The 24441-nt window shown below is 40.0% G+C and overlaps 1 protein-coding gene across 1 annotated transcript; it reads left to right on the top strand.

Annotated features, from left to right (window-relative positions):
* Positions 1-12190: 12190 nt before the first annotated feature.
* LOC309962678 (U3 small nucleolar RNA-associated protein 14 homolog A-like) lies at positions 12191-14648 on the top strand (the record flags this gene model as incomplete). The annotated part of the gene is given in 5 exon segments (XM_082840604.1): positions 12191-12771; positions 12774-12777; positions 12899-13793; positions 13797-14597; positions 14601-14648. Coding segments are annotated over 5 exon segments (2310 nt in total). The 5' UTR covers positions 12191-12209.
* Between the last annotated feature and the right edge of the window lie 9793 nt (positions 14649-24441).

Here is a 24441-nt window from a genome sequence, read left to right as displayed (position 1 = left end):
CTTCACGAGTATGAGCGCAGGGACACCATGGGTTATAGATGATCTCCTTGTAGAATGCAGCAGCACATGAATAAAACAAAGTAAACAAGGAAATTTCTTTAGCAATGTGCCGCTTAATTTACTTCAACAAAATAAGGTTTGAACTTTTTCCTTTTTACAAATATTTTACTAAGAAATATGAAATGTGAGGCTTTTATTTCCAGCAATTTATCTGAGGACTTTCCAGCATTACTTACAAAGAAAATTCACAAATATCCATTCTGTATGGCATTAGTTTCAACTTTGCATATCTTGCCTTTTTTTTTCAATGGAACGAAATCATATGATGGAATCCTTCATTTTGCAAAGCCCAAATCAATTCTTTATTTATAACAAGCCAACTCAAAAACATACTCAAGGCTTTTATTCCACCGTGAAAGAAGCAGCCAACTGGCTAACATTACACTGTCATTGCAATTTTTTCCAACGAAGTGTTTAAGTGAGCTAAGCTACTATACATGTGACTTTATTTTGAGAGCTTCAGTGAACACATAGTTTTCACCTTGAAGTGAACTACATTTGAAGGGACCAGTCGTTTTGGAGTCCTGGGTTTCAGAGCTGGGACGGCTGAAGGAGGCGTGGCTCCTTCCTCCTCCATCAGCTCGGTGCTCGCCCCTCTGTCAAAGCACACAGCGCGCTGAAGCCCAGCCGTCTTTGTTCTACGATTAGGGGAGCTCCTTGAGGAGAGGAATATCTTATTTCTTTTGTTATCCTGATATCTAACTTGTCTTTTCAAACGTGATCAATAAATTGTAAGTCAATAAATAACTCCTGACCCAATCCCCTCTTGTCACAGACGATAAAAAAGAAACCAATAAAAGAACAATGATATGTGTTAGATTGCACAGTTGGTTTGAATCGGGACGGGACAAAAACTCAGATCTTTTGATTTTCATGCTGTGGAAATCTCAGCCGGCAAGTCGAATGCAGGTACCAAAGTATAGAAAATGGATTGAATGTAGTTTGCGGCTTGTGATGACTGACTTCTATACCTTTTTATGAAGATGTTGCCCTAAGTCTTATGAAAGTAATGAATTATTATTGTCCTAGTCCATAGAGATGTCTAGCATGAAAGTCCAGTGCTTCAGAGCACAGTAGATTCAAATTCCAGGTCAGACACGAGCTATGTGAACTTGCTAAATTCCTTAGCCTAATCCTCAGGTCCTCCTCTGTGATGTGGACAGAATAGTAGCTATCTCTTAGAAGTTATAAGGACCAGACAAAATAATACATGTAGAGCACAGAGCCCGGGGCCTGCCGCATCGTTATCAACATGGCAATAATTTACTTTGTAGGGATTTGTTAAGCCATCACTTGAATGGATGAGAAAAACAGATCCCACCAAAATATATATTTAAAATATGTACATGTATAAATGTATACCTTTAAACATATCATTTAATATGCACATACTTTTATATTTTAAATACTTACATACGTACAGTGTGTATATATATATATATATATATATATACACACACACACATACACAGAGGGGAAAATTCTGGAAAATGTACAAAATATTAAGATGATTGTGTCTGAGTACTGGAATATTTTTTATCTGTATTTGCATACACTTACTACAATAAGCACGAGTAATAAGTGTGTAAAATAAATTTAATATATTTTTAAACTGAAATATTGGCTTTTATCAATCTGGTTTAAAATCTCATTTACTGGGGATAAATTCTAAAATCACTTTCCAATGTGAGCAACAGCTAAAGCCAAAGTTATTGGAATTTTCCCCAAAAATATTGCCGGGGTTTTTAATTTTTGATTAATTTTTGCAGTTATTTATTTTACTTAACATATACCATGTGCCAGGTCCTGTTCCAAGTGCTTTATAAATACCAACTCAATTAAGAAAGAGCAATAACATCTTACCTGAGGAGAGAAATAGCTAAGTGTAGAGGTAAAAAAAATAGCTGGAATACAAATTTTTTTAAAAGATGGTCTAACTTCTGTCTTTTAAGATCAGAGTAATGAAAAATACAGGAAAAATACGAAATTCCTATAACTTGCTTTACTCGTATATACATAATAGCCACCAAAATGATCTAGCTTAAGTATATTCTGCTAAGAAATTAGTTAATTATTTTCTAAATAATTTGGACATGGTTTTATAAGACATAATTTTACAAGGAAATCATCAAAAACTACATAAACCATGTAACCTAATGTATATTATTTTCTCTGTAACCAAATCTACCAATTGCTGTTCTCTAAGTGAAATTCAAGTACGAAATTACAAAGATGATAATAAGATGAAGAACTAGTTCTCATTATCTCCCCATCATCCTCTTCTCTGCACACACAAGGTCCCCAGGAAGCCAGCAGGCAGGACTCAGTAACTGTGGAGGTCACAGAGGGGGCACAGCAGTGGGTAAGACTCGAGCTGGTAGTCAATATGATATACCTCTAGAATCAGTATAATCACCCTGAATAACGCGGGAACATCATGGTAATATATGGTGGGCTATCATTTATCCTTGCTGTTCCCTACGTAGCTCTGATGACCATAACTCAACAACAGATTTGTCACAGAACCATCAAAAGGGGCAGGGGGCCCAGGGCCCGGGGCGGGAATCAGCTTGCATACATCTGTTCTGGGAACATGAGATTTTTTCTAATATAAATCCAAATATATTCATAACCATATTTGTTTCCCGTGTTGAAATGGCTACTCTTAAATAGCGGTGCTCCAAAGGCACCAAACTTGCCGACTCGGACATCTGAATGCAGAGCAATAGAAAGGAGGCTGAAGCCCCCTAGGAACAGGAAGAATCATCATTCGTCTTCCTTAGCTGGGTGCCACCGAAAAGCCACAGCGAAAGTCAGCGGCCAAAGCCCAACCTGGAGAGGGTAATTGTTTCCCAACCTGCCCTAATGTTCATTTAGCACCAGAAGATGTGCCTGTGTTCAAAGCTTTAAACTATAAGTATTTTGATTAATGAAACGGCAGAGCCAGCCTTAGTCTTCCCAATGCTCACTTTCTCTGTGTGCGTGTGTGTGTGTGTGTGTGTGTGTGTAGGAGCGAATGGCTGCGCTGTTGATTATTTTCACATTGAGAAAGAAGAGAGCAGAGAATTATTAAGCCATCTCTTTCTAGGGGTAAGACAAAGGAGCTTTTGCAACTCCATAGAAAAAAGCAGAAATTCTTAGAAAGTTTTTCTTAAATTTCTTTGAAAATCTGTATACATGCCAGAAAATATGCCATAGTTCAAAGACCCCTGAGTCTGCAGAGGGGTAAGGGCTCTGAAAACAGAATAATAATGGAATAGAAAATAGGAGCTCGTGTTTAGAATTCACCACACCAAACCCCCAACCTTCTAACCCATTACTGACAAGGAAACAAAGATCCAGAAAACGATCCCAAGTCTGACAGTGAGTTTCAGGCATAGCCAGGATTAGAAACCTACTCCTTTTCCATGGTAGTCCGTGCTGTTCCAGGACCCAGCCTGCAGACTCTCAGCCCAGTGTTCCTTCTGCTACAAAGGGCTGTGTCATAGTAGGGAATGGGGAGCCACTGAAGGTTTTTGAGCAAAGGAATGACATGATTGTCTCTGTTCGGGGGAAGATTGATCTGGCAGTCCCTTATGTAAACTGGGTTAAAAGATCAGTATTAGCACAACATAGCATTAGTGCAGGGCCATGGGAACAGGAGCTAAGGGAGTAGAATGGAAGGGGCAAGAAGCAAGAGATATTCCAGACCTGCTTGTCTGCTGCACAAGAGCAGGGCCAGTTGTATCCCCAGTTCCTAATACAGCCCTGGTGCATGAAAGGGACACAGCAGCTACTGTTAAATGAAGAGATGAATTAAAAAAGTAGAAGCAGTCAAAAATTACCTCGAGTTTGTGGGCTACATGACTGAGAGAACATTGCAGAAATTGGAACAGAAATTGGTGGCTGAGCAGTGGGGAGAAAATGGAATGTTGGGGATCATCCTGGGTGGACCTAGAAAGGGCTTTCTAGAACCACTGACACAGAAGTTATCGACGAAGCCCTAGAATTAACGAGAATGTCATCGAATTACAAAAATGGAAGGAGGGCTGGAGACATTCTTGGGGTTAATCTGTGAAGCTATAGTGTGCGCCTGGGTCTGGTGTTTTAGACTCATGGTTCTCCACAGATGGCTGACCGATAGAACCATTGAGACGGTGTTTCGCAGAAACAAGAAGCAGCGCTTCAGACCCAAACTCAGTGTCAGTGTGAGATTTTCGAACGGGAAGACTCAAGCATATGCTTGCAATAGCAGTGAGAAAATTTCAACTTGAACTTGGAACTTGTCCAGAATTTTACAATGAGGAAAGCTTAATAAAAAAAAGAACACAGTTTTCATTTTAGAATGTGTAAATTTTGAGTTTCATGGGGAGGAGGTATTTTAATTTTGAAATACGTACAAAGATGGGGGTGGGGCAGGGATCATAATCTTTGCAGTGATTGAGCCAGATGGCAGACAAGCCCTGACATCCCCCTACCCACCCCACACACCTCCAGAAGTGGCAGTGTGTATATATGCATCCTTTCTGTAGGAGCCCTGGGGGGGCAGTCACCTACATACCTGCTGTTGGCCACAGCAACCTCCTCAGTGTAGCTTTTCTGCTCCTTCCATCCACCTGGCCCATCAAATATAGGCCAGACCTTTGAAATGGGCCTTTCATGTTCTGTGGTTACTATTTCTTAAGGTTATATACTCCTAGAACCATAAAAATCAAAATTCATCCACTCTTAGATCTGAGCATGACCTTGGAGGTGAACTAGTTAAATCTCCTTGAGGGAACTGGGAACCAAGTCTGACCTCCCCTCCAAAGATAGAATGGCCAGCTTGTTGGCCAAAGCTGGCCTTCCAGGATCTGAGGCTGAGAGTGGGACTGAGTGTGGCTCCTGCTGTAGAGCGTTCAATCAGGAGGGCCGCGTAGGGCAAGGAGCTCGAGAACCAGTTCCTCACGGTTGTCAGACACAAGTACAAACAGGTTTCAAGTAGGAGGTGAGACCTGAAGAAGCATGATAAGGTGACTGGACAATCTCTGGAGGGTGTGTGTGGGGGGTGCTTACAGACCCTTGAGGGTGAAGGCTTCCCCCCCGCCCCCGCAGTAACCGGGTTCTGCTGTGAGCTAGGGGCACCCACTTCCCCTGGAGAGAGATTTCTCCAGCACTCTTAGGATACTAGAGTTAACTCCCATCATTAGTGGACATAAGGGTTTTGGAATAAAGGGGAAAAATACAAAAAGATCACAAGTATTAGCTAAACATGATGGAACTATGCGCTTATTATAAAGAATTGTAATATTAATTTGCCGAAAAGGAAAATTGGATCCATCAACTTGTGTTGGATATGTATAAAGGTATCTAGCTAGCTTTCAATTATTTTTTCTGTTTGCTTACTGACTTCTCTACCCACCTCCATTTCAAAAAAATTATGTATTCATTTGTCATTGTTTACTCAGCAAATCGGTATTGTTTGCCTAATATGTGTTAGACCCTGGATGTACAATAGTTCAGTTTTCAAAAAATGATTTTAGTCTACTACTAATATGAATCCAGCTCATTTCATCATTTATTCTTTCTTTTCCTAAGAACAACTCTACTTTCATAGGAGAAGAGTCATTTCACTTAAGCTGAAGTATCTCTTTCTGGGAAGAGTATCACTGACATTTCATGTACATTCATCCTCAGAGTAAGCAGGAATTTATAATCTGTCCCTTAGGAATCATCAAAAATAATTTGAAAATCACCCTAGCTTATCTTCGCTTCTGACAGGAGTTTGTTTGTAATATCTTTATTTTCCCTGTTCAGTTTGCCTTGGGTTTCAACATTATTCAGTCCTTACACTCGCCGTCTTCCCAGCCTCCGTTCCATACCACCTTCTTTCAACACTTAACCGAACCGTGGATGGTGATGTTACGTTGACTTATTCTCAATGTGATCTTCAATAGGGTCAGCAGGCAGTATTTTCTGCAAAAGGCATTTTCTCCTAACTGAAAGAAGAAAGCTAACTCTAGTTTCCTGTGGGCCAAGTCCCTTGTGAATTCCGAGAGGGAGAAAAAGGTTAATTGTTAACAGGTCTGTGCATGTGTCGCTTACAACTCACCACTGGATCCCTTCAGTCTCACACCCTTTCAGCAGTAGCGTTTAGCACAATGAGACCAGACTGAGTTTTTTTATTGCTTTCTTCAGTAAGATACAGGGTGAGCTTAAAGAAGGCGTTATCTCTGGGTTCTGGCGTAAGAGTTCAATAATTCCTTTAATCTGTGTTGTCATCTCCCTTGGCCTTTTGCTTTACTTTAGTCTTTTAACATCTCACCTTACTTTAATAGCAGTTATCAGAATCCATATACTAATTCAACCTAACAAGAACTCTAGTAGTATGAACCTAGTCTAAGAAAGGCACTGAACCTGGCATGCACATTAGACTTCATAATGATACCATATTTCACAGGCAAATGATCTGTCTTCAATAACTACAATTTAGCTGTAATTTATCTTTAGAAGATCTCTGACAATAAATCAAAAGAGCTAATTGGATTAATTTTCCTTAAAAGAGAATTAGAGTCTTATAACATCCCTTAGTACTAGTTGAAGCAGTGGGCATAAACTTGCAAATGTACCATAGAAATAATTTAAATTTAGTGAACAGGATCAGCAGAAGTAAAAGCCAGGCTTTAAATGGAATTCATGTATTCTAAATTTCTTCTAGAATCTTTAAAACTATATATTCATCTAGCCGTCAGTCTGTCTCTTATCTATCTCTATATATCTGCAGCTATATTTTGAAATACACTTAGTTCTTAGAATTGTCATTGATTTTCTATTTCAAGAGGCACTACACACAGGCTGTATTTCTAGGATGTTTTGGGTTAGAGCAACAGCATAGCATTTCTTGAAATTTCACAAAATCTCTACCTATCATAACTCTAGATAAACAGCAAAAGAGATGTGAACATTTCAATACTTGTATCTTCACCATCCTGGAAATAAATCAACAGAATCATTTGTCTTCATTTCATAGGTTTATCCTGTGAAATGGGATAGGACCTCCATACATCATGTGGTTCGTCCTGTATCTGAAATCATAACCATCTTTAGAATCATATACTTGGTATAATTTTCAATTCAAAAGTTTCTTAGAAATCCATTCGTCCATTTTTTCTGAACCATCTTCCAAAGAATATTCACATACTTCAACATACTAATAGGTGTTTGGGGAAAAAGCTTCTGTGTGGAAATAGTTGGAAATGTCCCCTCCGAAGGCTCACAGTGGACATTAGCATATTAAAGGCTCAGCAGACCTGCAGTAAAAAAAATAAAAACAAAAAACTGCAGGTTGGGGAGGGTGGGGACTTTTATATTTTATTCTCTAAATATATTTTTACTTTTTCCTATTTTATACAAAAATATATGGTGTGCTATCTGAGAAAGAAAGGAAGAAATAGATGGCAAAGAAAGTGGAGAAAAAGAAGAGAGATAGGGAGAGATTTGATCAGTCCCAGTGAGGAATGGAACTTTAAGGATTAAGAGACGTGTCTGAAGAGCATTTCTGTAAAGTTTTGTAATGTGCGGTACTGTATATTCTAATGTGACAAGAGTCACATTACTTGTCAGGGCAAGAGAAGGAAGAAAGGGGAAAAGGAGGGAAGAAAGGAAAGAGGGCAGGAGAAAAAGAAGGGAAAGAGGGGCACAGAGAGGAGGAAGGAGAGAGAGATGGAGAAACCTTGTGTTTACAAAACCTATTTGACTGTAGAACTCTTGATTCAAAGAGTATCTACAAAGGCTAGCGGAGTGCTGGTAAATGTTTAACAACCAGCTCTTGGGAAAAGGTGGGGCCCTGATTTGGAGCATTTACCAACTTCCATGGTGTGAACACTTCCACCACGGCCAATGTCAAACACAACGTGCACTGCCTCACAAGCTTCTGGCTCCAGCACACCCCTGCCCGTGAGCCTCGAAACAGGGTTTTGGAAGCACTGAGCTGGCAAAACTTCTCCTTCTTCCAGTCTCCCTCCTGGACATAAACATTTTCAAGAGGAGCAAACTAGGCCTAGAGAGGTTATGTGACTGTCGAAATTATACGGCTACTCATCTTTAGTGGTATCTAAGCTCTAATTTCTAAATTCGATGATGATTTCGTACTATCTAATGTAAAAATCTAGCTATGTGAAAGGAAGTATAGTATCATAGAGCCCAGTGACAAGGAAGACCCTTCCCTTAGAAATACGAATAATATCTTTTAGCCGCTCATCTCCTCTGCCTGCAGATGGCATAATTTGGATACTACGTGTCTATTACCCATACCTTTTAAGAGTAATAATAAATGTGGGTTCATTCATTCATAAATACTCTTAAATCCTTAGTCAAAACAGCTGTATGACAATTTAAAATGTTCTGAAGTCATTCAAGTCTCATTCAAATTGTGAAATCTCTCAGATCTTGGTCTTGAACTGAGGTCAGAGGAAGGACGCTATTTTAGAAACAAAGGAAAGTTAACTGTAACATTTCAGTGCTTTTGTTGTTCAGCTTTTCCTCTCAAACCATAATTCATCTTATATTTTTTACTTGCCTCATCATATTTTCAAAAGACAAAGATTTGTTGAGATACAGGCTTTTAAAACATAGAATTGTTTTGAGACATATTTACACACATATATATATAAATAAACTTGATTTTGTCTGTGGAAGATGATGCTTCCTTTGGGTTCAAAGATGAGAATATACATTTGCTTGTACTGAGAGTCATTATCCTTTGTGGCAGAGACATCCCTGTGAGCCCTTCTATAAAAGGATTTGTTATGTAAATCCCAGATTCTTCCCTGACTGGCCTCTACTGATCTTAGACAAGTCCCTTAATCTCTTATAACTTTGATTTCCTTATTCATGAAAAGAATGGGATAATAGTAATCTATACTTTATGGGGTAGTTGGTTTCAACTGCACAGATTTTAAGAACTGGTTATTAAGTTTGTGAATTTCACTCTAACTTTTGGCCATTTTACAACATTCTGACTCTTTTCGACAAAAGCTTGGTGAGAAAAAGAAAACTAGAGCTAAAATTTGTTTTCTTTAAATTGTCTGCAGATTGAAATCAGGCTCTGGCTGAACCACATTTTACACCTCAAGGAATGATATGTTTAACATTTTTCTGTGGTCCCTTTTCCATAATGATGCATCTGATTTTTCAGAGACTCTAATGAAATTCTGCAAATTTTCAGAAGTTTTTAACTTGAATTTTCCTTTCGCTCCAAGTTTCTCCATAGTTGCAAAGTGATTGGTCCTTTGACAATGCATCATTCAGGAAGACAATTTCCTGAGAGTTACCTAGCTTTGCTGGAAAATTCTGAACAAAATAGGTAACTGTAGGTACAATGAGCCCTCCTAGGATTGATATTCTGTGATCATAGTCATTGCTCCATTCATGTGTACTCAAGTAGGTTTATTAAGCAGCTTGTGAGTGCATATATTTTAGAAGAGAGAATTTTGGTGAAAATTCTGTAAATGATGTTACATTAAGAAGAAGAAAAACTGTAATTAGTATTTAAATAGGACTTTATGGTTTACCCAGTATTTCCCCATGTTGTCTCATTAAATCCTCACAACAACCTCCCTAAGGTATATCATCCCCATTTTATGGATAAGGAAGTTGAGGTTTCAAGAAGTTGCCTTATTCAGGTCAGTGGAAGCCTGTCAGGGAAGTTTGGGACTCAAATGCTGTGAGGACTAAATGGGGTTAAATACAAAAAGCAGTTAGTACATAGGAAGCACTCAGTAAATTCTAGCTTTAAAAAAATAGATTTGTGTGGCTATATGGTCCCCTTTGTTGACTAAAGGAATTAATCAGACTTAAAACTCTGCTCATGCAGCAGAGGTAACAAATTAAACATATGAAAATTCCACAGTCACTACCATCTCTGACACCAAAAACACTATTGTCAAACAGTGTTAGAGTATTGGAAAGTATATATATAAATATGTATAAAATTCATGATACTTGAATTTAAACATTAATCCCTAAGACTCCAGTCCAAAAATTCTATGACTCTATAATAATTTGGTACTAGATATTTGATATAATAAGTTTACCAAAGACAATTACTCAGATTAGTTATCTCGGTTTTTTTCCTTTTAATCTCAACATAAACCTAGTCTAAAATTAAAATTTCTACGTTAACTCCAGGCACACACAGAATGTCCACATAAGGCCAATCTCTTGGGGCTTAACCGTTCACTCCTGTCTGCAGAAATCTAAAGGCCACCCCAGGCCTCCAACTTAATTATAACCAGGATGCGCACCAGAGGTGAAAAACCTCCTAGAGCAGTTTTTCAATCATCATCTCTCCAACTGACCTGCACTAGTGACACGAAAACCAGCAATTAAAAGCCTCAAGTTTAGAAATACATTCAGTTTCCCAAGTCCCCAAATGGCAAAGGTTAAGTGAATTATGTGGAGATAATTCGCCAGCATCCCAAGGGAGGGTCCTGCTGACTTCAGATTGCTGGCTGTTTCAGTCTCATTTTTCCTTCCCAACTGATATGCTTCTTGCAGTAGTGCTGCCAATGTAAATATCAGAAAAATGAGAAAAGTTGCAGACAGGGAAAATAAAAACCCTACAATATGTTTTCTAGGAGGGGCCGTGTGATTAGCACACTGTGTTTCAGTTAACGCTGAAGGCTTTTTCCTCTAGCTGTTTTCAAGAATAATAGTGAGTAAATTTACACTCCCCTCCATTAAAAATATTTAAGATCTTTATGGTGTTGCTTTGCTACTTAAATTGGAGAGCGTCGCCAGGCATCTTACTGTGTGAGACCATAACGGGAGCCGCAACTCTCCTTCAGGCTGAATTAGAAGCACCCATTACACCTCGAGTTGTGTGGTAACACCTCCACAGTGTTTCCAATTAACTTTGTAAGTTTCTAATCAGTGACAAATGCATCTTTGTAAATTCAATTTACCTTTTATTGCAGCGCTATAAACTGTCTTGCTGCATTCCGGTACTTTGTGAACATTTTACTTGCTACTGACATAAGACAGCTGTTGGACCTACAACAAAGGCTAAGCTTTATGAGTTACCTGAATTAGGATGTAGGTAAAGTAATTAAACCCCAAAGAGAAAGAAGGAGGAAACAGATAGCCCTCCACAATCCACACACACCAATACGAAGGCAGGAACTCCTGAAGCAACTGTGAAGCTGAAACATTCAAGATTAAATTCCCAGAAACTCCCTTCTTTGATTGTGAGTTGAAACTCACGTTATGTTGAAGGAGGTAGATAAGTGAAAAGGTCAGGCACATTTTATTAATATATCCATACTGATATTTGTTTTTCTTTTTAATCAGATTCAAATGCATCCTGTTAAAGGGCCACGGGTGATTAGGTCATAAATCTGAACAACCTTGAAGATGATGAAGGAAATGCTTCTCTGTAAAGCGATCATCATGCTGCCTGTTTCATCATTTACACATTTTTACAGGTGCAGGGAAAATGTTTAATTTCAAATTGCTTGCAAGACTCAGAATAAAATATTACGTTATAGGATCTTCAGATAATAAAGTAAATGAGCTAATAGCATACCTGAAAATACAGGTTTTTTTGTTTGTTTCTATCTTTGCTCCTAAAATAATAAAACGGCAAAAAATTAGGGGAAGGATTAGCGTGTTTGACCTCAGCTATACTGACTTAAGGATTCTAGCTTAGGTTTTCTTTTGTGTGAATATTACTAATGACACGTTCACTCACTGCCCCTTGATGAAATTATGTCATAGTGAGTAATACGGTCATGAGACCTATCTTTTGTTTCATATTTAATCAAAAGTCTGCATTTTTATAAAGGCAGGAAATTTATAGATGACATTTACCATTTTTTTCCTTAAATACTGAAGAATTCTTTTATCTTATTTTTAGATTCATCACTCAACCATGAGACATTTACATCTGTGGCTTTCTATTATCCCATTGAAAATATTGTAAATGTTGTAATTTGTCAGGAGTTTTTGGACCCTGGCATTATTCTAATTTATTTATTCATTCATTCATTCATCAGTTCACTTATTCATCAAGTATGTAATCTCTGCCTAGGATAAGCAGTGACTGAAGATGTGGCCCCTCTCCTGAAGATCAAGGATTATAAATGAGCCTTTTGGCTTCCGCTTCTGGCCCATGTGAGATACAGGCTGGTGAGATGAGCTCGAGTCGGGCTGCGGAGAGCAGCCTTCTGGCTTTAAACCAACAGGAAGAACTAGAGGATTTGCCAAGAGAGTACCCCTTGAGCACCAGTGAAGATGAGGGGGACAGTGATGGAGAAAGAAAGCATCAAAAGCTTCTGGAAGCAATCAGTTCACTTGATGGAAAGAATAGGCGGATATTGGCTGAGAGATCTGAGGCTAGTCCGAAGGTGTCAGAGTTCAGTGTCAGTTCTGAAGGATCAGGAGAAAAGCTGGTCCTTTCAGATCTGCTTGAGCCTGTTAAAACTTCATCCTCATTGGCTGCTGTGAAAAAGCAGCTGAATAGAGTCAAATCGAAGAAGACTGTGGAGTTACCCCTTCACAGAGAAGAGATTGAGCGGATCCACAGAGAAGCGGCATTCGATAAAACCTCACAAGTCCTCTCTAAATGGGATCCCGTCGTGCAGAAGAACCGGCAAGCAGAGCAGCTGGTTTTTCCCCTGAGCAAGCAGCAGTCCATCTTTCCTCCCATCGAACATGTGGTCAGTGGCTGGAAGGCAAGAACTCCCCTGGAGCAGGGGAGTTGTCCATAAGAACAAGCAGCCATAAGAACCATAAGAACAAGCAGCCATAAGAACCATAAGAACAAGCATAAGAACCATAAGAACCATAAGAACCATGAGAACAAGCAACTCCCCTGGAGCAGGGGAGTTGTCCATAAGAACAAGCAGCCAGTGACAGACCCTTTACTGACTCCCATGGAAAAGGCCTCTCTCAAAGCCATGAGCCTGGAAGAGGTGAAGATGCGCCGAGCAGAGCTTCAAAGGGCCCGGGCCCTGCAGTCCTACTATGAGGCCAGGGCTCGAAGAGAGAAGAAAATCAAAAGCAAAACGTATCACAAACTTCTGAAGAAAGGAAAGGCCAAGCAAGCCCTAAAAGAGTCCGAGAAGCTGCGGAAGGTCAATCCTGCTGCAGCACTGGAAGAACTGGAAAAACTCGAAAAGGCCAGAATGATGGAGCGAATGAGCCTTAAGCACCAGAACAGTGGGAAATGGGCAAAGTCAAAGGCAGTTATGGCCAAATATGACCTGGAGGCTTGCCAGGCTATGCAGGAACAATTGGCCAGGAACAAAGAGCTGATGCAGAAGATCCAGGTGGCCTCCGAGAGTGCGGAAGAGGAGGGAGGTGCGGAGGAAGAGGGTGAACCCTTTGTCCCTGACGTGGTGAATGAGGTGCAGGTGAAGGCAGACAGACCGAACCCCTGGATGTTCAGGAATCACTCAGGTGACACAAAAGAGGCTGAGGTCCAGGGGGACCCTGAAGAACTTGCAGAGCCTGCAGCCCAGGAGGCTCCTGAAAGTGAGGAAGAAGGACCAGTGGTGGCGGAAGAAATTCTGTTGAAAGAATCTGAGGAAAGGCGATCACTTAGACAAAAGTCTGGGCTCAACCAGATCGCCAAGCCCGTGGGCAGTCAAGAAGGAAAAGATCTTAGCAGCCAGGAGGTGCTGTCTGAATTGAGGGCACTGACTCAGAAACTCAACAGGGAGAGCCATCAGTCCAGGAAGCAAGAACTGAGTTCAACGAGGACAGTTCTGGTGGTCTAGAGAGAGGAACCTGCCGGGGAGGAAGTGGAGCCTCTGTTGCTGCAGAGGCCGGAGAGAGCACGAACTCTGGATGAACTGGAGGAACTGGGCAAAGAAGGATGTTTTCAAAACAAGGAGCTTCCCAGAGCTGCGGTAGAAGGGCAGCAGTTGGAGAGGAACCCAAGTAATCATCTTGGTGTCCCCAAGGAGAAGAAAAGGAAGGAGCAAATGATTGATCTTCAGAACCTCCTGACCACAAAATCTCCTTCCATGAAGTCCTTGGCAGTTCCCACGACAGTAGAGGAGTTGGAAGATGAAGAGAGAGATCAAAGGCAGATGATAAAGGAAGCTTTTGCTGGCAATGATGTCATCAGAGACTTCTTGAAAGAGAAGAGGGAAGCTGTGGAGGCGAGTAAGCCGAAGGATGTGGACCTGACTCTGCCTGGCTGGGGCGAGTGGGGTGGTGTGGGCCTGAAGCCCAGTGCCAAGAAGAGACGCCGGTTTCTCATTAAAGCCCCTGAGGGTCCTCCAAGGAGAGACAAGAATTTGCCAAATGTGATTCTCAATGAGAAGCGGAACGTCCATGCAGTGGCTCATCAGGTGCGGATGCTTCCATATCCATTCACACACCATCAGCAATTTGAAAGGACCATTCAGACCCCTATAGGATCTACATGGAACCCCCAGAGGTCCTTCCAAAAGCTGACTATGCCCAAGGTTGTCACCAAGCCAGGCCATATCATTAAGCCTATAAAAGCAGAGGATGTGGGCTACCGGTCTTCCTCAAGGTCGGACCTCTCTGTCGTACAGAGAAATCCAAAATGACTCTCCATACGTCACAAAAAACAGCTGAAGAAAAACTCTGTAGATTGAGTTGCTGGAGTAGTGACACCTTGGTGCCCATAACTGGGAGCCCTGACTGCGCCTCCGTTGGCCCGGTTTTACTCCGAGCTGCAGGATCAGTTCCAAAACTGGCTTAGCGCACCGCGGGTGTAGTTAAGCCACATTTTAGAAATAAAGGCGTTTTTTTAATCTAAAAAAAAAAAAAACAAAAGGATTATAAATGAAAGAAAATTTTCAGACCTATATATATATTTATGTGTTGTTTATTTCAGATGTTGATTTAGACTTTATATGTTTTTTAAATGTTTTTAAGAATCAGCCACAACCTAAAACTTTTCATTGAATCCATACATTATTACCATTTCTAAACTGTAGGCTCGTCTTTCTTTGACCTTTTCTGAAGGGCATACTCTTTGAATACTGTGTTTATTCTTCTGTATGTATCATAGACACTTTTGATGGCATATGACTTCTTTCTAATACATCTATAAACTAGGCAGAACACAGTTTTGATTTCATTACCCTATTTTTCCCCATTCTTTATTACAGGTATTAAAGAAAGAATAAAATTCTTGACAGGTTACTGTATAGCTACTTTAGAATGTAGGAACTAGACATGAAGAGGGCCTTTTCAACTTGCTATCAACTGATCATTAGTTTCTCACCATTTCTTCTGGGTGCTCAGAAAAATTTGGCCAGATGTAGGAGAGGAGTCTTAGCAGACAGTATTGAGTTTATATTCTATATCCCACGATATGATTTTCACCCAGTTGCAGGAGCACTCCAGTGATAGTCCCGGGACATGGAGGACAAGAAGATTTATGCCCTAGCACAGCACAGTCCTTAGATAAGGAGGCCGTCAAGGGGGTTACTAAGCGTGGTTCCCCACCCTCAGTTCTCAGCCCAACCCTAACAAAACCAACCCAGGGATGTTCCCAAAGAGGTGGAGAGACAGGTGGCCTCCCAGAACTCAGGCTTTCATGATCATCTCCCAGGATGTCATCTGACCCCAACGCGACACCAGAACATGCCTTAAAGTTGGGACAAATCAAAGACGAGATTCAAAGGCTTTGCAGAGGTGCCCTGGTGCAGTGAGCAAACTGTAAAAAGCTGCTGCTTACTGATAGCTTGAAATACACAAGCAGGCATGGCGCTGTCACAACAGCCCTACATGGTTGATAAGGAAGCAGAGGCGCAGTGGTTTACCTGGAGGTAACAAAATTCTGGAGCTGGAATTCATACCCGTGTTGGCTATGAATTCCACAGTTATGGACAGTATTGCAGACAGTATGACAGCCCATACTCTTAACCACTATACTAACTTGCCCACCAGATGCCAAAATGTCACACTATCTCTGAAGCCTAAATCCTTATTCTTTAAAATAACATTTTAAATCTATGATATCTCTTGAGTAACAAAGTTTACACCCCAGAAACCCATCCTTATGTGAAAACTAAATAATTGTTGCTATAGTTCAATGCCGTTTCTTTTTACTTTATGCTGCCAAGCTGTGTTCGATAGACACTATTACCGCTGTAGTAAGTATGCATTAGAATTAAAGACGCTCTGTAAAACAGCAACGAGTCTGCCCTGTTTCGTTGCAAAACATGCCTCTATTTTAGAAAAGTAGATTAATTTTCCCCCCACTGGATTGTTTCCGTTTAAACCATCTTACAACCAAAGCTACCTTACCGTAATTTATGTTTAGCTTTTTTAATAAAAGCCTTCTAATAATGTCTCTTGCATATGAAGGACTTTATAGTATTGTATATGCTATGCAAATTGTTTCCACCAAAACAAACTAAAAGCAGGTTTGTACATATTCTGTATTATTTAATGATGTAAAACTCTAGCTCTTGAAGTAATTAATTAGGGATCATTAGGAATTATCATTTTGGATCATGGTCAGGGAACATTTTAAAAATCAATGAACATTGAAGCCTTTACTCTCTCCACACCCCAAAAAACAAAAATGATTAAGAACAAATTCCTCGGGTATTGTCAGCACCCTCGGAACACTCACGTCTGGTATCTTCTGCAACAGCTCAATCAATAGGGAAGAGTAATGTAATAATTGCTGCAACATTTTCTGTAATTCCTCATTGTGATAGCAACAGCGTTTCAGTGATATTCAGAGAGACTATTTATGGTGCTTAAGGTAAGAAGGTTCTGCCATGTGCAGAATAACAAGTAGATCAGCGTGGATATTTAACCCTTAATGTGAAAAACGCAGTGAAAGTAAAGAAGCAGTTGAGCACTTATCGCAAACTTAAGTTATCAAATTCTCTCTATGCCAGACAATAGTCACAGGACATTGAGCCACAGGGCATTTGAACAGGCAGAATAGTATTTGATGACCATTAATTAATAGAGGACCAGTTGAATAAAATATGGTATATCCACACAACAGAAGATTATGCAATTGTTAAATAAATTGTTAAAAGATGAGGAAGCTTGCTGTGTACTGATATGAAAACTTCTCCAAGATATTTTATTGAGTGGACAAAGCAAACTGCAGGATATTTTGTATATACTAGTCTACTTTTTACATATAATCGGAAGAAAATTAAGCACATACCTTTGTATTTACTTCTATATCAATAAGGAAACTCTGAAAGCTATATCTAAAACTAATAACGTTTTTACCTGGGCGGATTTTTGGTAAGGTGGGGGTACTGGGGTGGATGGAAGACATTAATGAATGCAAGCTATTTATATAATTATCTCTATATAAATATCATTATATATTTTATATATATAAATTATTTATATACATATAATGAACATGCGAATGTATTACTTATTCAATAAATTTAAAGTTGCTTAAGTGATGTATTACCGTCAACAGGAAACTAGTTAAGTAAATACGGCAGATTCATAGAGTGGAATATTATGTGGCCATAGAACAGAATAAGGAAAGCCTTTATGTGTTGACAGAGAAAGATCTCTCAGATGTGTTACTGTGTTTAAAAGGATATTCACGTGCAGAATAATGTCCTTCACATGCTACCATTTTTTTGGAAGGAGGAGGGATATAAACTTGTACTTGCTTGTGGATGATTAATTAGCTCTAAAGGGACATACACAGAATGAATATCTGTGGTTGGTTCTGTTGAGGGAAACAACTTTGTGGTGTAGCTTGAGGGTAGAAGGGAGACTTTTCACTGAATAGCCTGTTATGCTTTTTTTAAAAAAAACCATTTGACTGTTATTATCTTTTTATAAATATAAAATTCAAGCATTTAATTTTTAAAACAGTATTTAATTATAATTACTGCTTTTTCCTAAAGAAAGAAAAGAATGAATCAATAAATTGATCTCAAAAGTACAGAAAAGAAGAAAACCAAGCTCTAATTTATCAAACTAATTTATCAAATTATTAATCCAACTACTATCAAACTACTAATATTTCTCCTAATTTTCTTCTATACTAGTTTGACTGTAGTGTACTACTTTGATTCAAACTTAGCTTAATAAACTTAACTGGATTCATATTTTCTAGACATGTAAATACATGTCATATTTGTCTCTCATCCACCCCACCTCCCACTCCAGGAAGGGAAGACTAAACGGACTGAGATTGCATAAGTTAAATTTTACCTGGTTCATTATCACTTTCAAATAATTTATGCATTTTAAGCAGCTGCTTTTCTTCTCCTATGTGTCAATCATGCAAATTAGCAAGACCTCAAAGAAACTAGCCCATAATAAATCAATTGTTAAGCTAAGTCTTTCACAGGGTTATCTTTCCCTGTGCAGATGTTAACAGCTGTAAAGCACCCATACTTCCACATTGGAAAGTAGTGGAATGATCATGAGTTTATAGTTAAACACATGTAAGGTTTAATCTTGCCCTGCCATTTATAACCTACATGTCCTTGGACAAGTCATTTAATGCCTTTATGCCTCGGTTTTCCTTATCTGTAGAATTGGAATGCAAATGCCTATTCACAGGGCTGTCATTTATATAAGGTAGGAGACTAAAGTGTTTAGTAGAACTTTTGTTACTGGGATGACCGATTGTCCCAGTTTCCCTGAGACTTTTTCCTTCAGCCCTGAAAGTCCCACGTCCTGGGAAACTCCTTAGTCCCAGGCAGATCAGGACAGCTAGTCACCCTATTTGCTACAAAAGGAGTATTCAGTGTGAATTAAAATCTTGGGTGCCCAAACCAGGGAGGGCAGTAGTGTCCACAGTAGATTATTTTTATTCCTTCTTGAGAGGCTTCAGTGAGGACACAAAAAGTCAGTTCTGAAAGTTTTAGGCAATTAAAGTACAAGATTGGAAGAAAAAGAAAAAGAAATTAAGATTTCACTACTTGTGAAGGCAATATGCGGTTCTATGATAATAGAAGTACTGTAGGACATTTGATGAGCGCTTATATATGTGTATGTGTATATGTATATATGTGTGTGTGAATGCATATGCCAGACACTGTTCTAAGCACTTCACATCCTTTATATCATTTAATGCTTACAATCCTATAAGGAAGGTACTGTTACTCTCATTTTACAAATGAAGACACTAAGGCACAGAGATGTTGAGAAATTTGCCCATAGTCACCAAAGAGGAGATGATGAAGGTGCGATTCAAAAACAGTAGAATGGTTCTGGAGCCCATTCTCTATTAAACGTGCCTCTAAAGGACCCTCAATATTGAGAACTTCATCGTTCATTTCTATTGTAAATGCTATAAACAGAAGTTCATCAGAGAACATTGAGGTAGGAACTCCACAAGGAGTTCTCAACTGAGCAGGAGAGAGATGCAGCTGCTGCCTCTGGGAACCTTAGGAAACTCTGAAGAAGAAGGTGGAGCAGCCTCAGCTGTTCATCATGGACACACTGACACTTTTGAGTATTGGAGGGTGGCAAGGGGGAGTCAGACTCCTAGTTATTCCCTTTTCCCCCTGCTTCCCTCAACTTCTAGGAGACCTTGGCGGTTAGCTGAAGCAGTTCACAGAAAAATCCACCCACGTCTTTGACCACGGCAACACTATGAAGATTAAAGGGGGAAGTGTGTCCATTACAAAATGAAGACCAACCTTCCCAAAACCTACTTCTTTGTTACCTCCTGCCACTAAGCATGGACTCTGCTGAATCTCCTGTCCCCAGTATGGAATGAACTGGGAAGAGTACTGGCCTGGAGAGATTTTTAAACAACCTGTCCAAAAGCACTACCTCTTAGCCATTCTGTGCCTCAGTTTCCTTGTCTGTAAAATGGGCCTTATAACATTATTCCTGTCTACATCACTCACATTATTGTGAGGATCATGAAATCTTGGTCTGTATAGCAAATATTTGTGGAATGCCTAATACGTACAAGGTTATAAATGAGAGAAGACAACAATAACAACAAAAAGAAAGTACAAGATAGGCAGGGAAAGGTGAGTAGTGATTTGACTTGGGAGCCAGATGGCCTGCATTTTAGTTCTGGTTTTGTTGGAGACCAGCTATGTGTCTGGCCTCAATGCCACTGGGCCTTGGGTTCATCATCTATAAGTGAGAAATTTAGATCAGCTCTTTCTTAGCTCTAAAATTCTATTTTAGGGATAGTCAGAAATCCCCAACTGCTGTGAAAAATCTCTGCACACCACTAAGAGGAGATGAAAAAGCTCAGCACCCCTTGTCTTTTCAGTCCCTCCAGCGCTGTGAGCATGCATCGAGCACTATCTACTGTGTGGAAAACTCTCTGCTGAGTAGGAACAAGGTGAATGAGACCCAGCCCGTGCCCTCCATTCACATAGGACTGAGTGAGAATTATTTTTGCCTGCCAAAATCTGAGAAATCTCTGGCAGGAAGTGGGTTACCAGCTGGGGCTGAAGGTTGGGTAAATCTTTAATGGGCAGTAGATGACAAGGCACTGAGGGCAGAGGCAGCAGCCTGAACAGGGCAGGGGAGTGCTAGTTGTCTAGAATCCTGCTGCAGACTGCAAAGAGAGGTCACAGGGCTTGGTGAGAGCAGATAATAAATATTACAGAGAGCTCTTTTACTAGGGTCACAGCTACCCAGACTGCTAAGTGGGAACGAAATACCACCCAGACTGCTAAGTGGGAAAGAAAATGGAGGCCGTGGGTAATAAGGGGGAGCAGAGAGAGGAGAACCTGAAGTGGAAGCCTAAATGCAAGGCCCAGGAAAGGCTTCTTTAGAAAAGGCGGGGGCGGGATTTGAACAGGTTTGTGAATATATGACAAATTAGCAGCCGAAAGAGAGCAACATAGAAAATTTCACTTTGGGAAGGAGCAGGGAATTTTATTGTTTCCAGACTTCAGCTACGGGAAGAAAAGAAAACTTCAAGAAAATGAAAATAGTTGATAAAAGGTGGGGGGAGGTGGAATTGGAGGAAGGTGGTCAAAATTCCAGTCATAAGATAAGTAAGTGCTAGGGATGTAATGTACAACATGATGACTACAGTTAACACTGTTGTAATCATATATAGGAAAGTTAAGAGAGTAGATCCTGACAATTCTCATCACAAGGAAAAAAACATTTGTTTTTCTAAATCTGTATGAGACGATGGATGTCGACTAAACTTACTGTAATCATCATTTCACGATATATAAGTCAAATCATTATGCTGTACACCTTAACCTTATACAGTGCTATATGTCAATTACATCTCAATAAAAGTAAAAAATAAGTGCATTTAATAATAATACTACCAAAAAAAAGAAAATAGTTGGTGGAATTTGTGTTACATGGTCTCAATCAACAAAGTAACAGTCAACAACACTGCACCAGCCCTTAGTTGACTCCATTTTCACCTCAGTTTGGTGAACTGTTCTTCATGTTTCTATAACAAGGACAGTGGTACTTAATTAGTGGGATAATTAATGTTTTGGTTAACTGAAGGCTTATTGAAGATTTCAAACAGAAATTCTACCTTTGTTCCAACTTCTGTTTTTAAATTTTGTAAAAGTCTATTATTCTACTCTCCTTTCTTGGAAATTAAAATGTAAAAATGGGCTTAAAGTTAGGATTTATTGGGTTTTTTAATAAAATATTCTCAATTTTAAAATTGATGATTATAGAAAATATGGAAAATAAGAAAAGTGTGAGGAGGAAAAATTTTCACATAGCCCACAGCCCAAACATTACTAATATTTTGGGGCTAGTATTTCCCTCTAGTTTTTTTTTTCTAGTCATTTTTAACTGTTATGGTCTGATGCAAATAATATATATTGGGGTTTTTTTCCATTTAATCATAGAAAACAGGAATTTTCTCATTATTACAAACTCTGTCAAGAGTTTGCCTACACTCTTCATTTTAATATCTGAATTCTATGATGAAACTATGCCATTAATTATTTAGTCACTCCTCTATTTGGACATTTGGGTTGTTTTCAATTTTTCACCATGACATATAATGCAGCAGTATGCAAATTAGAAAGGAGTTTTCTAATTTATTTAGGATAATTTTCTTAACTTTGATTCACATACCATACAATTCATCCATTCAGAAGTGTTTTGAATTAAGTTTTAATTCTGTGATTAAGGATCTGGCTGTTACTAATGGTCAGTTGTTTCACTGGGAACAATGATGTCCCAAAGTAAAAGCCCAGGACAGTGTTGTCCAATGGAAATATAATGCAAGTTATACAGGTAATTTTAAATCTTCTAGTAACCACATTTTTAAAAAGTAACAAGAAACAGGTGAAATTCATTTTAATAATACAATTTTATTGAACTTATATCTAAAATATTTTCAGCCTTTTTTTTTTTTCGGCTGCAAAAAGCTTTACTGTTCCCATTTGGCCCAAGGCTTGGGAGAGGGCCCCAGGGTGCTTACAAAGCTGCCTAGTGGCTGCAGAGACGGGCTTCAGGCAGAAGCTCTGACGCCAGAGGGGCTCCTCAGACGCCGCTGTGGGACAGGCTGGGACCTGGGACCCTTTACTGGAGTGCTTGCACCTGGACAAATGTCTCCTGCAGCAACAGAATACAAAGAAACTATAAGGGACTAAAAATAACTGCCTGCTTGCACAGTTGAGGCAAATTATGAACAAAGAGATACAAAAAGGCCAAAACCCAACTGACACTTCAGAGGTGTGGGGAGCAAAAGCAGGATACTAGGCATGATCCCTGCTCACAGCACCACTAGAGGGATGGGCAGACCACCTAAGCCGCCCCTCCAGCCCCACCCGCCGATCTACCCCTACCCTCACCCCATTTAAGGGACCAGTGCAACGCACCCTCGCCATTCCCAGGAACGGGCCAGGGCACCTGTTACTTGCTTTTGCTCCCTCATGCTGCAGCATGAGTCCCAATAAAGCCCTGCCTAAATTCCCCCTCTGGCCTCTTATCGATTTCTATTGATTAAAGAGTCCAAGAACCCAGGTTGGTAACAGCTGGGCTCCAGAAGGCCCTAGCCATGCCTGAGGGTGAGTGTTTGTAAGAGAACTCGCCCAGCTCAGCCTGGGAACCAACCAGCTTGCAGAGGTGAGTCACGTGGTCCTCATCTTCTCTGTGAGTTTCAGCTGCTCAGCCAGGTCGCGGCTCTCCGGGAAGTCACAGAGCGGGGCGTCTGGCGGGCAGCTTCCACAGAGTCCTGGGTTTTACCCCACTCATCTTGGGGTGGCTTCTGCACGTCCAGGAAGAGGGCACAGCCGCCCCGCTGGCTTTGCATTTTCAAGGCTGGGCTGGGCTGGGCACCCTCGCGCTTCTCCTTGGCCAATTCGTAGAAAAAGTGGCCCACGCTCTCCAGAGCCACGTCGTCTCGGTGGAAATAGGAGCCCAGAGAGAGGTAGGTGTTGAAGGCCTGCAGATGCAGGTTGCCCGGGCCGTGGACGGTGACCTCCACCTCGGTGGAATAATTGTGACGAATCTGGGAGCTCATGGTTGATTGGTAATAAGGCGCTAAGCTCAAAAAATGGTGTTGGTTGGTCCCGGTGGCCGAGGATAGCTCAGTGGTTGGTTCTGAAGGCTGCGACTGGAAAAAGGTCGGAGGCTGGAGCAAAGGGCGTCCCTGGGCCTGTTCTGTCCAAATACTGTTGAAACAAGAGACAGATCCGCGGACCACCAAGCTCACTGCCTCAGGCTTTAATCAATATAAAAAATTATTACTGAGATACTCTTTTTCATCCACGTTCAGTTTCCAAAAATCTAGTATGTATTTCAAACTTTAGCAAGTCTCAATTTGAACTAGTCATATCTCAAGTACTTGACAGCCTCATGTGGCTAGCGGCTACTATGTTGGACAGTGCTTGCAGGTCTAGGAGTTTGGCTGACCAAATTTTTGGAAGGTAGCAGAAAGTTGCTTTAAATATATCTTCTGATTTATTTCCCCTTATCTTCCTTTTTTAAATTAAAAAAAAATGAAGCAGGAACAAAATTTAGGTAACTGAAAAATCCTCCTAGAGAATGGTTAACTAAGTACTTACTGCTTTCACATACTACTTCATATTGAATATTTCTACCTCATGAGTAACAATTTATAATGTGTGAAAAAAGATGGTTTTAAAATATCTACTCTGTTATTCCAGTTGGAGGCTGGAGCTATTTCTGTTTATAGAATCTATGTGATTGTGCTGAATGCTAAACATCAGTGCTAACATTCTCCCCAAGTGGTAAATACTTTCCTTTATTGGGTCTTTAATGATGAAATAAACAGGAAAGAAAAAAAACATAAATGGATTTCACTATTCTATGCAGGTGAAAACCATGTTTTTCAATGTATTCTTTTCGCAATAAGTATTTGATCTGAGGGCCTCTATAATCCCAGGACACACAATCGTTCTCTGTTGTATGACAACTTCCTGCCATGAATAATTATTTTCCAAAAGTGCATCAGGTCAGAGATGAAGCAGAGAGTGGGGGAAAGAGTCCATGGTG

The sequence above is a fragment of the Leucopleurus acutus genome, assembly GCF_964270905.1.
Source record: "Leucopleurus acutus genome assembly, chromosome: 6".
NCBI classification, from domain to species: Eukaryota; Metazoa; Chordata; class Mammalia; order Artiodactyla; family Delphinidae; genus Leucopleurus; species Leucopleurus acutus.
The sequence above is the reverse complement of the archived record's forward strand: the minus strand, read 5'-3'. Positions and strand labels throughout refer to the sequence as shown.